The sequence below is a fragment of the Mesoplodon mirus genome, assembly GCF_964341445.2.
Source record: "Mesoplodon mirus genome assembly, chromosome: 11".
NCBI classification, from domain to species: Eukaryota; Metazoa; Chordata; class Mammalia; order Artiodactyla; family Ziphiidae; genus Mesoplodon; species Mesoplodon mirus.
This window is the reverse complement of record NC_138987.1, coordinates 20,161,542-20,175,702: the sequence shown is the minus strand read 5'-3', so window position 1 is coordinate 20,175,702 and position 14,161 is coordinate 20,161,542. Positions and strand designations below refer to the sequence as shown.

The 14,161-nt window shown below is 38.9% G+C and overlaps 1 protein-coding gene across 4 annotated transcripts in view; it reads left to right on the top strand.

Moving 5' to 3' along the window:
* FGD6 (FYVE, RhoGEF and PH domain containing 6) overlaps positions 1 to 14,161 on the top strand; it is a 109,691-nt gene that overhangs the window by 45,851 nt on the left and 49,679 nt on the right. For 2 of the 4 annotated variants that reach the window (XM_082635871.1, XM_082635870.1), the window contains exons 4-5: positions 6,607 to 6,674; positions 6,758 to 6,788. The exons of the other annotated variants lie outside the window; for them this stretch is intronic. In XM_082635871.1, the coding sequence (XP_082491997.1) occupies positions 6,607 to 6,674; positions 6,758 to 6,788 (99 nt within the window). The remainder of the gene's footprint in view (positions 1 to 6,606; positions 6,675 to 6,757; positions 6,789 to 14,161) is intronic. 4 annotated transcript variants of the gene reach the window in all.

Here is a 14,161-nt window from a genome sequence, read left to right as displayed (position 1 = left end):
AATGTTTCAGCACCTGTAGAGTGCCTAGATTTATTTAAAGCTAGTAATAAAACCTCCTCTTGACCTTTAAGGGACCTCACATCATTTGAAAATGGAGCGTGCAGTACCAAGGCTTCAGTTCTTTCTGTGGTTTAGGTTTCTGTTTTTAATTTTTAATGCATTTCTTCTGGCTTTCTAATTTTTAAAAGACATACTGTATTTTACAAATCTTAAACTTCCTTCCTAGCTACAGACGACATAGAGAAATCATTATAATAGTTAGAAAGGGGCTTCCCTGGTGGCGCAGTGGTTGAGAGTCCGCCTGCCGATACAGGGGACACGGGTTCGTGCCCCGGTCCGGGAAGATCCCACATGCCGCGGAGCAGCTGGGCCCGTGAGCCATGGCCGCTGAGCCTGCGCATCCGGAGCCTGTGCTCCACAGCGGGAGAGGCCACAACAGTGAGAGGCCCGCGTACCGCAAAAAAAAAAAAAAAAAGTTAGAAAGCATTGATTTGCTAAAATATTTTTCAAAATAACAGTTATCTGTGTGTGTATATGTGTATGGCCTACATAGCCATGGTTATTAGTGCATGACTGATACATGGTCTTTAAGATGAGGCTGTGCTTAGGACTGCTTCCTGAGGAATGTTATCTACATGTCATTTAAAAGGTAAGTGAATGGAGTTGTTCAGTTGAGCAGAACTTATCCAACCTGTTAGTAGCAATCATTCAACAACCTGTCTTAGAAAAGAGGAATGAATGGGGGATAGGGGTCAAATTCATCTATCTAATTGTCCCTTTAAAAAATAGAGTTTGGGAGCTAAAGTCAAGTAGCAGGGCTAATTAGACCAGACTATTACTCACTCTGAATTAATAACTGATTGTTCTTTAAAGATTATTTTTGGGGACTTCCCTGGCGTTCGAGTGGTTAAGACTGCGTGCTTCCAATGCAGGGGCACGGGTTCAATCCCTGGTCAAGAAACTAAGATCCCGCATGACGCGCGGCACGGCCAAAAAAAAAAAAAAAAAAAGAGATTATTTTTGTTAGTAGTTGATTTCATAGCTTACTTTGAATATTTTTTGGATGACAATACTTATATTCTGATGGAGGTTTAGGATTTCTTGATATTGTATGTAAATTCTTCTGTAGTAAAATATGAAAACATGGAAGCAACAAATGCACACTGTGACGTTAGTGTTTACTCCTGGAGAAGGAGGGGAACTTTAATGTTATATATAATAATTTGTTTCATAAAAAGATTTAAACCAAGTATTGCAGAATGTTTGGATTTGTAAAAATCTGGAGGGGAGAGGAGAGGAGATATACATGGGTATATGTTTAGCAGTGAATGTTTGTAGGGACATGCCATGATTAGCAGCAGATAATGAAGAGAGATTCAGTGTGTAATAGAATTTCTGGGTGAGATATTGGGAAATCTGTGTTCTCGTCCCAACTCTGCTAATAATCAACTTTGAAGCTTGGCAAATCCCTGTTTTAAATGGGTGTTCTTTGGGATTCTGCTCTTGGTCCAATTCTCACTTTATATATTCCTTGTGTTTCATCTCCTTCACTTCCAGGACTTCTACTACCATGTTCGATTCAGTGGTTTTCGATACACTAAAAAAAGAAATCTAAAAATAAAGTTCTTATATTTCTTATATCTATATCTGTGTGACTTCTTATGAGAATAGAAATGATTATAATTTAAAAAACTTAAATTTTAACATGGTGTAAAACCTTAAGGAATCCTCTTCCTATTTACTCATTTAAATGTCACCAATGCTTTAGGTTAATATAAGTGTTTTAATGTATACAGAACATAAACAGACATACTTTAAAAAATCATTAAACTGTAATTTTCAGAAGAGCTTCATTCATTGTTAAACTGCATCTATTTCTTTTTAATAATAACTTTTTCTTAACATCTTTATTGGAGTATAATTGCTTTACAATGATGTGTTAGTATCTGCTGTATAACAAAGTGAACCAGCTTATACATATGCATATATCCCTATTTCTCCTCCCTCTTGCATCTCCCTCCCACCCTCCCTATCCCACCCCTCTAGGTGGACACAGAGCACCGAGCTGATCTCCCTGTGCTATGTGGCTGCTTCCCACTAGCTATCTGTTTTACATTTGGTAGTGTATATATGTCCATGCCACTCTCTCACTTCGTCCCAGTTTACCCTTCCCCCTCCCCGTGTCCTCAAGTCCATTCTTTACGTCTGCATCTTTATTCCTTACTGCACTCTGTATGACAGGCTCTAGGTCCATCCACCTCACTACAAACAACTCAATTTCATTTCTTTTTACGGCTGAGTAATATTCCATTGTATATATGTGCCACATCTTCTTTATCCATTCATCTGTTGATGGACACTTAGGTTGCTTCCGTGTCCTGACTATTGTAAATAGGGCAGCAGTGAACATTGTGGTATATGACTCTTTTTGAATTATGGTTTTCTCAGGGTATATGCCCAGTAGTGGGATTGCTGGGTCATATGGTAGTTCTATTTTTCGTTTTTTAAGGAACCTCCATACTGTTCTCCATAGTGGCTGTATCAATTTACATTCCCACCAACAGTGCAAAAGGGTTCCCTTTTCTCCACACCTTCTCCAGCATTTATTGTTCGTAGATTTTATGATGATGGCCATTCTGACCAGTGTGAGGTGATACCTCATTGTAGTTTTGATTTGCATTTCTCTAATGATTAGTGATGTTGAGCATCCTTTCATTATCTCTAATGATTAGTGATGTTGAGCATCCTTTCATTAAACTGCATCTATTTTTTTTTTTTTTTTTTTTGCGGTATGCGGGCCTCTCACTGTTGTGGCCTCTCCCGTTGCGGAGCACAGGCTCCGGATGCGCAGGCCCAGCGGCCATGGCTCACGGGCCCAGCCGCTCCGCGGCATATGGGATCCTCCCAGACCGGGGCACGAACCCGTGTCCCCTGCATCGGCAGGCGGACTCTCAACCACTGCGCCACCAGGGAGGCCCAAACTGCATCTATTTTTATACATTGGTTCTGACACTGAAATTCTGGAAGCAGGTAAAAACAATTTTTTTTGCAGATAATGAAGTAAGGCAAGATAGGGGTAGCGGATTAACAGGCACAAACTACTATGTACAAAATAAATAAGCTACAAGGATATATTGCACAGCACAGGGGATATAGCCAATATGTTATAATTCCTTTAAATTGAGTATAATCTATAAAAATTTTGAATCACTATGTTGTACACCTGAAGCTAATATAATATTGTAAGTCAACTATACCTCAATAAAAAATTAGGTTAATAAAAATTATAAAGGCTTGGGGGCAGCGTCACGAGCCAGCAACCTGTACCACACAGGGCCCTCACTTCCTTTGATGCTCTACTGACACAATCTTGATATTCTTAATAATTTTGAACAAGATGCCTACCTTTCACTTTGCATCAAACCTGCAACTTACATAGCCAATCCTGTAAAAACTGAAGCATACAAAAGATTCCCTCATCCTCACACCTCCTAATCCTGCCCCCCCGCTGTGAGTGACTACCACTAATAATTTAGTTTATCCGCCTGGAGGCTTTTTACAATAGGATGCGTATTCAAGTGCATACATTATCATGCTTAAGTCTTTTTCTCAAAACTGCTACGTGGAAATCTTCACAAAGTCACTGTGTGCTGTATCTTCTTGGAAAACACCATAATCCAGAAGGCTACAAACTTAAAAAAAAATTTTTTTTTTTTTTTGGCTGAGCCAGGCCACACAGCATGTGGGATCTTAGCTCCCGACCAGGGATGGATCCTGTGTCCCCTGTAATGGAAGCGCGGAGTCTTAACCGCTGGACTGCCAGGGAAGCCCTAAAAAAAATTTATTTATTTATTTATTTTTGGCTGTGTCAGGTCTTAGCTGTGGCATGTGGGATCTTTCCTTGCGGTGCGAGGGCTCCTCTCTCGTTGTCGTGTGCAAGCTCCAGAGCGCATGGGGCTCTGTAGTTGAGGCACGAGGTGGGCTTTCTAGTTGTGGTGCTGGGGCTTAGTTGCCCTGCACCATGTGGGATCTTAGTTCCCACCAGGGATGGAACCCATGTCCCCTGCATTGGAAGGTGGATTCTTAACCACTGGACCACCAGGGAAGTCCCCCTAAAAAAATTTTTAAAGGGACTCTAAAAATCTCAGGCATAAGAAGCTGGTACTGAACTGCAGTTTCAGATTTTATATTGGTGTGTTTGTTTTAAAGCATGTTTTACTTAAAGCTTTAGGGAAATAGCTTAAGTTTCAGAGTATTAAGATACCTACCTCTAATGAGATTTCACTTTCTAAAATCTAGTAAAATAAACACTAAGCCTCTCGTAGGCAAGTCAAGAATGAAAATAAAGTTTGTTCATCAGTTGGGCTCAATTGAACAAGGGATTCACTAGTGGGTGTATAGGATTATTTGGGGCTGTATTTAGTTTGGTGAAGGAAAGGTGAAGGATTCTTAGAAGTAGCTCCATTAAATGGTAGGAGCAGAATGAGCTCACAGTTGTTAATGAGACCTTTTGTTAGGGAACTTAGGTAAACTATTTCGTTTAATCCTCCTGACAACCCTTGCCAGAGGTGGTATTATCTTCATTTTACAGATGATGAAGCTGTGGCTCAGGTCTCAGAAACTTTCCTAAGGTTACAAATAACGTATGGCAGAGCAGGAACCCAAACTTGTATCCTTGCAACTTAAAGTTCATGTACTTTCCACAGCCTCACTCTTTCTAGAGGTTTGTTCGTTCACGCAGTACTTGTTGACTGCCTACAGTGTCCTAGGCATAGATGCCAAGAAGGTTAGACCAGCAGCAGGACTTGCAGGAGACTTACTGGGGCAATTGCCTGTGAAGGGAAAGAGGGAGGGAGGGAGCAGGAGTGGAAGGAAAAGCCTTTGACTTCCATGCAGGTGGGGCCTGTGCTAGGAGAGAGGGGAGGAGGGACTGGGGGGAGAGCAACCTCAGGCCAAGGAAGTTCTGAGAAAGTCTTGATCAGGCTGCTGAGGGGTCTGCATCAGGCAGGGGGGCCTGGCTCTAGTACACTTTCCTGGTCATCCTTGCTGGGGGCAGCCTGCGGGACTCGTGGCCTGATGTTCTTGCTGTGGTGACTCTGAATGTGCAGCAGCTAGAGGCTCTCGGTCAGCCTGGCTCCCTGCAGCAGGTTCCCTTGACGGGCTGTCTGAGCGGGCCACCCCCGTGGCCACCACACGCAGCACTGTTCTATCCTGGTGGGGATGGGGAAAGACTGACAGTGTGAGGAAGCAAATGGATACCAAAAAAAGAAAAAAAAAAAAAGAAATAAGATAGTCCTTTTCTTGATGCTCAGGTAAGCAGATGTGCTAGCATCCTAGCCATGATTTCGGTTTAGAAAAGAAGACTCTTTCACACTGTTACTATTATTATTTTTAGAGACTTAAACATTGGGTAAAACTTTGAGATAATCTGAGAGTTCACTTCCTAAATAAATAAATAAGAATTAGTCACCACCATTATTTTTTCCTGTCATTTTATTAGTGACTGACTACTGGACTGTCGTGGTCACTTTTTACCCTTATTGTGACATTGCCTTGTCCAACTCTGCACTCTGTGCAGCACAAAATAACTGGGTCCTGGTACTGCCAATGCCGGCATGAATGTAGAGGCCTCTTTCTAAAACCAGATCTGACATTTCTTCCACAGAAACATCAGTGCACTTTCCTTCTAATGGCAGCAGTCATAATTTTCACCTTACATGTAATACCTGAAATTTTATGACTGCTTGTTCCTTGTTTACTCTCTTGCCCTTCACTCTGTAAATGTAGTGTTCAGATCTTTCACCAGAAGAGAAATGGAGAGAAACTCTTCTCCTTTCCTCTACTGCCCTGGAGTCAAAGCCAGCTCTGTCAGTATTTAAATGAAAACAGCTACAACAATAATCTCGCATAAATATTGAGACCTCATTCATAATCACCTCTCTTTTTTTCAAAGGTGTACATATTTTGTCCCTGCTAGAGCTTTTAGTTTTCACACCATACAATACATATTAAAATAAATTCTTTTCAGCTCTTTAGAATAAAACTGCCTTGACTGTAAGAGCATATTTCTAAAAGGGATTTTAAGTAAGTTGAGAGTGCCTGTGGCTATAACATTGGCATGTGTGTGGTATAGATTGTGAAGAGCCCTTTTCAGATGGCACTTAAGTTGCCTGATTTAGAGTGGCTTTACTACGGGTGAAGTGCTCTTATACATGCCTATTGAATCTTTCCTAATCTTAAATTATTTGTGTGCACCCCAGGAACTCACATCATGTGATATCTGTAGGCTTCAGTGGCTGCAGAATGTGGCTTCAGTTTTGAACCATTGACAGTATGCCCCACCAGGGCTCTGGGGCTCCTGGGGCAGTCTATCAGTCCACTGTTGATGATGGTGAGGATTACCGATTGCTCTCAGCAAATCGTGTATCATGGTTTAATAACCACATCTAAACCTCCACGTTTGCCATCTGAGACATTATATAGTATGAAATGTGTTCTAATTGAAACCTATAAGTATCAGAGCTTGAATGTACATCTAACTAGCTCCAAGCTGATCTTCATTATCCTTTTATGAGTTCATGTTTTCTTAATGCACTCTTATCACAGGGTGAAGATACTGGAATGAAAAGTAAAGTCCATCATATTGCCAAGGAGATCATGAGCTCAGAGAAAGTGTAGGTATCCAGTTTCCAATTCAGAAGACTATTTGTTTCCCCATTGACTCATTTAAAACATGTCTCATTGCTGTTTTTTACAGGTTTGTGGACGTGTTAAAACTTTTGCATATTGTAAGTATCTGCTAATATTTTCTTGAAGTCTGAGACTATCCACTTTTACATCTTTTCCTGTCCCTCAATATGTTCAGCATAATTAACTTAAATATATTTAAATTAACATGTATATACATGTATGTGCTTTCTAATACATGATTATATTTTTCAATTCACACATACGTGAAGAGAGAAATTTTCTAAAATGCATTAATCTCATGTATGTGTAGTATACCCAGATGATTTCTGAAACATAGAGCCTTTATATCTGTATTTCCAGAGTCTTTAAACTTTCTATCTTCATAATAAAGAGTTATTAAAAGGATAATATTTCTTCTTGGGCATTTTGCAGAAGATGTCTGCTACAGTAGAATTTTGCACAGCAATGGGTAAAGAATGTCATGATCAGTGTTTAAAACTGTTCTAACTGAACAAGCTCCTAGAAAGACACTTAAAATAGACATTTTTACAACTAACTTTTTAAAGTTCTGTTTTCAGTTTTTATAATTGTGAACTTGAACAAACCTGTTGGGAAACAATTATGTGTCTGAATGCATATTCATTTTTCTCATGCACTCCTTTGTACCTGCAAGTTTTCACAAGTTTCATTACTCATTGGCAGTTAAAATGCTTTTAGTGTTACTTTATTTTAATTATATTTGGGCAAGATATTAAGACTTAACAAAAGAAAAGGTTGAAGTAGAGGAAACAATAAAAAAAGAAATGGAAGTGAATTGAATTACCATCAAGAAGTTTACTTATATGGTAATTATTAACATCATATTAAACTGAATTGCTGAAAAACGGTAGGTTTACAAAATATACACCCATTTATGTCTCTGCAAAGAGTATGATTTTCAGTGTTTTTTTTTTAATATATAAACATGAAAAATGGGTTATACTTAAAGGTGGGATCATTCACCAAATGATCCCCTTGTGCTCTGTACTTGGTCCAATAGACACATGGAGGCCTAATTCCTGTGTGAAAAATCTCTAGCTTTGGAAATTTTTTCTTAAAAATTTCTTAACATTGCTAATTTGTTTTGAGAAGTTATTTTCCCATGAACAGTTCCTCATATAACTCTTGACTATATTGGAAATTTCCCTTTTAAAATCCATATACATATATGGCAATATTTGGTCACCCAGAGTTATTGACAAGCATATTGTCAATTCCAAAATTAATGATAAGCTTGATAAATATAAATGACTTAGCAAAATAAACTCCATATACATTTGCTGTTATGCCCCAGCCTCTATTGTACAAGCAATTTCAGGGAGAGAAGAAAATGCTAAACTGCTGTTTTTCTGGAAAAGTTAGAACATATCTCTAGGATGAGCAAACTGTATCTATTGGACATATTTTCTGATAGACATGTTTAAATACAAATAGGACCACTCCAAGGAAATTTTAAGCATCTGCAAGTGAATGAGTAAACTTGTAGAGGCAAAAATTGCTACGTTTAACTTCACTGTTCGATTTGATCAAATCTTGCATACCAATAACAATTTGTAGACCACATCTGGAGAAGCATTGGCTTAGTAGATTGTATTTCTTACCAAGTATGTGAATTTTAGAAAATAGTTTGGGGAATTTCCCGGCGATCCACTGGTTAGGACTCTGCACTTTCACTTCCGAGGGCCCAGGTTCGATCCCTGGTTGGGAAACTAAGATCCCACAAGCTGCATGTCTTGGGCAAAAAAAAAAAAAAAAAAAAGTTTGACCTGTTAGGTCTAGCTTTCCTCATTTGTAAAATGGGGATCAAAATACCCATCTCTCAGGTTGTGAGGAATCAGTGGAATAAAGTATGTGAAAGAACCTAGTATTGTGCAATATATGGTAGGGTCTCAAATTGCTGTTACATTTTCTTCTTCTTCCCTTGTAGAGCATCAATGAATGGGAAGTATTCATTTTAATAGTACCAGGCAGTAGACTTTTCACGATTCTGTCCCTTTCAAATGCCCTTTCCACACCCCCCCGTATTAAAATTTCACTTTAATGAAGAAGTTCTGATTCCAGTGGGTAGAGAAGCAATTAAAAGCTTTACCAGTATCAGCTCGGTGCTTTGTGACCACCTAGAGGGGTGGGATAGGGAGGGTGGGAGGGAGGGAGACGCAAGAGGGAAGAGATATGGGAACATATGTATATGTATAACTGATTCACTTTGTTATAAAGCAGAAACTAACACACCATTGTAAAGCAATTATACTCCAATAAAGATGTAAAAAAAAAAAAAAGAAAAGAAAAAAAATTTTTAATGATATCTTCTAAATTGAAAAAAAAAAAAGCTTTACCAGTATGTTTATTTGATTTTAAAATATATATATATATCCTGGTTCTTACCTATATATTTTTGGAACAAAGCATAAGCCCTACAAAAATAGACAATTAGACCAAAATATTTCCCTTATCTCAGATCTGACTGATGGCCTTGGCCTCTTCCCCCGCTGATGTTGAACCAAGTGAATCATCCATAACCCACCTTGATTTGCACATCTTCAAAACCTCCTAAGCCTTTAATGTAGGAGTGGGAGTAGGTCATCTGCCAACCTCATGTTAACATCCTGTCTGGTATGTGCAAATGTTAACTCACTAGAGCCCAACATTAGCGGGTATCTTAACAACCAAGTGTTAAACAGGTTCTCAGCCATTACTAGGAGGGGTTTGTCACCAGGATAATGTGGGTGAAGCCAAAAGCATCTTGTTTGTTTCAATCCAGCACTCCCACTGTGCTGTTAAGGCTCATATTTACTCTTCTACCAAAAGTACCCCATAAAGGTAGCACGTGGATTGTTTTAATCCTGAGCGCTTCTGCTATCTGATTTCCTCTAAATGGATTAACTTCTGTGTTAATTATGTTAATTATGGTTCCCCCTGCCTGTTCCCCCTGCCCTGTGATTTGGCCTTTAGTAATGAGGTGAAATGTTGGTGAAAGAGAGAAAGGCATTCTCTCACTTGCAGACCATGTTCTGGCCATACCAGCCTCCTTTCAGTTCTTAGTTCAGTGCTAAGGTTATTCCTGCTCAGAGATTTTGCCAATGCAGTTTCCTGGAACGTTCATCCTTCCTTCATTTGCTCATGGCTAGTTCTTTATCCTTCCAGTCTGGGCTTAATGTGACTTCCTCAGAGAGGTCTTCACTGACCATCCTTTTCTCTTCAACTTTCCTGTGTTTCTTTTCTTCTTGATACTGCATATATTTTGTATATCTGTTTGTTTACTTGTTTGTTTTTGGTCTCCTGTACTAACATGTAAGCTAGGTGAGGGCAGATATCCTGTATCTTCAGAGCCTCCCATCATTCCTATTCAGTGGAAGGCCCCCAGTAAATGTTATTGAATGAATGAATGGGACTAATTGGTTAGTGGTTAAGAATTCTGCTTCTGCCACTAACTGTGTGCTCTTGGGCAAGTTAATGAAGCCTTGTTTTCTTTGGAAAATGGGAATAATAATACCCACATAAAGTTGGTGTAATGGTTAAATGTGATCATACAAAAAACTGTTAGGCACCAGTTAGTTTTAGCTGCAGGCTAAGTGGAGGTCCTTCAAAATATAGTGTTGTTATTTAGAATGTATTTATGTCAGTTAAAATCCATACTATTTAGTTTTAATGTTATCTTAGTAAGCTTTTACTAAAATCAATCAAAATAGAATTTGTTCCTGAAAAATACCCTACTAGGTTTCTTCTTCCATTAGAAAGTAAGCTCCATGAAAGCAGGGATTTTTATCTGTTTTGTTTATTGGTATCATACTAAATTAGTATGTTAAATGAATGATAGGAAACTGCTGAATAATATTTGGTTTGGTGAAACTCTAGTTGTTTATATTTCTTCTCCTCTTTTGTAGCAGAAGTTGTCCAATCCAGAGGTTGCTATTATATTGTATATAAATGCCATTTTCCAGATAAAACACCTTAGACATCTAATATAATTAAGTACAAATGATACAGTGTTTTTTTGCTTTCGTTATCTTATTTGCTTTCTGATGGGAGACTGGTTTAATAGACATATCTATAAGTTTATTTTTTAAATGTCTAAATAGCATGATTTTAAAAATATATTTTGAAAGAAAATGATTAGAGACTTTGAGGTCTTTTTAACAAAGATGGGCTGGTTAAGCAGTAGGTAAGTGGTACTCGTAATGAAGCATCTTTGTTCTACCAATTGCCTTAGACTGGAATATACATTACCTTGAAAATTTGAGAGACTCCCAATTAAAATCCATAGAGTTAGGGGCAAAGCTACTTGGACATTCAGATGTCTGTTAGTAAATAGAATATATCTTTTTAAAAAATGCATTATAAAAGACTTCCTTGGGCTTCCCTGGTGGTGCAGTGGTTAAGAATCCGCCTGCCAATGCAGGGGACACGGGTTCGAGCCCTGATCCGGGAAGATCCCACATGCTGTGGAGCAACTAAGCCTCTGCGCTGCAACTACTGAGCCTGCGCTCTAGAGCCCGTGAACCACAGCTACCAAAGCCCGTGCGCCTAGAGCCCGTGCTCTGCAACAAGAGAAGCCACCGCAATGAGAAGCCCGTGCACTGTAACAAAGAGTAGCCCCCATTCACCACAGCTAGAGAAAGCCTGCGCGCAGCAACAAAGACCCAACACAGCCAAAAATAAAATAAATAAATAAATAAATAAAATAATAAAAGACTTCTTCATAGAAGCCTCCAGTTTTTACCATCTTAAAATGACTTCATCTTGTTCTACTGAATACACCTTGTCTTTTCAGTTCTGAGAACCATTTAAGTATCATTTGTTCTTTAGTTATAAAGAATCCGCCTTTAGTGTCTATTGACGTGGCTACCAGACTTTCACTTCTGAGCAGCTTCCTTCACGTGAGGACTATCCTTCACTGGATGAAGTTCATTGGGTTTTTTTTGTTTGTTTGTTTGTTTTAATTTTTGACCACATCTTGTGGCACGCGTGATCTTAGTTCCCCAATCAGGGATCAAACCTGTGCCCCCTGTACTGGGAGCATGGAGTCTTAACCACTGGACCGTTAGAGAAGTCCCTGAAGTTCATTGTTAAGAGTGCCTTTGTCTTGCTGTTGAGGTGTTTGTTTCCCTCACCTTGGTTTGGTATAATGTTTCCTTCTGTTTATAGACCTCTGTTTGAGGGCTCTCTTTCCAAGCTTCCAGGGACTTGTGGATCTTAAATGGTGGTCATGTATCATTTAAGATAACCAAATCTCCTTTAATTAAATAAATGGCCTTATTGAGTGCTCTCTGTGCACCTCGCAGCATGATATGTTACACAAATTATCTATTTTAATCCTCATAACCACCCTATCAGATAGATGTCATTTCTGTTTTTTTAAATGAAGAAAGTAAGCTAACTGCCAAAAGTAACCCACTAAATGGCAAAACCCATTAAATGGCAAAGCCAGACTTTGAACTCTGGTCTGTTTGAGCCCTTGCACTAAGTGAATGTTCAGAAATTGATTAAAAATTGTTACTTGAAATCTCTGCCATGTTGTGTAGGGTACAGTGTATCTTTGAGTATATTGGCTTGCATTCAGAATTCTTTCAGTTGGGTCAGGAAACTGGAGAAGTTCTAGTTTTTCATCTTCTAAAGATGATCATTTAGGATATATTATGATGATTATTTCTTAATGTTATTAAGCAGGGGTTGGAGATTTGAGACAAAGGGTAGGTTTCATCCATGTTTTATACAGTTTTGCATTGATGATTGTACATGATATCACCAGGTCTGAACATAGAGGGAGGAGTAACTTCATTCGTCAAATATTTTCATTTTAAAACAAAATCAAATTGTTAACGTGGAGCCTTCCCCCCACCCGCTTTAACTTCGTAGTATCACACTGCTTTCTGTATATTTTTCAAAGCTCTTTGACCTTAGTAGCTGCTTTGCTTTTGCTTAATATGAAGTGATTCTTAATGCCCTACATGTAGGCAGGGAGTCCTGCAGAGCTCCCTGTCTGCTCATATGTCCATTTAGTCTTTGTAATTCACTGTGTCATCATAGTGGTTAAGTAATGCCCTAAGGTCAGGAAGCCCAGTCAGGACAGCTGGTTATTAACTCACTTACTTCTCTTTGGTCCTGGAGATATAAAGCCTGACCTGACAAACAAGGCCATCTGTTTTGTGCTTCATTGCTTTAGATGTTCAGACTTGATTTTATTTGCATTGATTTTTGCTTGCTCTTGCCCAAGTGATCAGAGCTGGTAAGGCTAGTATGTTAATACCTCAAAGGAGCTGAGTTTTTTTAAAGTTGATCTGGTTCTTATTTGTAGGTTTTCTTAGTATTATTAAGAATACTATTATGGTATGCTTTTTAATCCAGAAGCCCATTTCTGTTTCTAAAAAGGCCAAGTTGTTGGTGATCAGAAACTAGAGTGTAGATGGTTCCGTTTTACATACAGAATCTTTGGTAGGTTTTATGTTAGAACAATAGATTGAAGTATATGTAGTTGATATCAAAAACCTCACCTGCTTACCTAACATTTTTACACTCTAGCTCCCCTCACCTCTTTTATTTTAATTACCCACCTTTTCCAGTGTGAAAAAGTATACTTTGGATCTTATTGAAAGTGCCAGTCCTGTGGTCTTGCATCCTCACTGATGTAGTCAAGGGGGTGTTGGTAAATTTAGATTCTTCTGCCTCAAAATAGTTTTGCCTCTGGCTCTTAAGTGTCATCACACTTTCCCAAATTATCCTGGCTGTTAGCATTTAGAAAAATAACCAGAGATATGTTGTAATCATCTTTTCTATTAAAAAAAAAAAAAGTTTCCTCCTTCCAGTGGCATGAGTTTGGAAATGGCTGAGGTTCATGAAGAGCTGAGAAGTTAGAGACTGTGTGTAGTTCCTGTGTGGATTAGTTGCATCTGGCACTGGGGCCATTGCACATGGCTTTCAGGGGATGGTAGCCCACGAGGTGAGGGAATGAATTGGGGCCAGGGCTGCACTGTGCGGTTAAGAAGGCCATCTGTTATGAGTAGGGCCCTTGGTCTGAGTTGCACTGGCCTGGAGGAAGGGGTGCTCTTTTCTGTTTTCAAAAATCCACCATGAAGACTAACAATGGCCCTGGTAGTACTTGTTTAAAATATGTAACTCTCTGGGTCTTAGGAATAGTATTTAATAGTTGGGTATAAACTCTCTAAATTCCTATTGTCTTTGTTAAACGTTCTTCTTTTGTGCTTATAATTATATTTCTCTTTTATTCTGACATGCTACTCATAATTTTTAAAGAGGCATCATAGCCCATTCATTCCTTTAGAGCTGTCGACACCACCCAGTAGTACTGGAAAAAAAACTAAAGTTTTGCCTGGTATGTGACAGGGACCTCCAGTTAGAGGTGGCCACCTCACTGGTCAGTACAGTGTGGATTTGGCTAGTGTCTGTTGCATGTGTCTTAAATAAACCAGTTTCC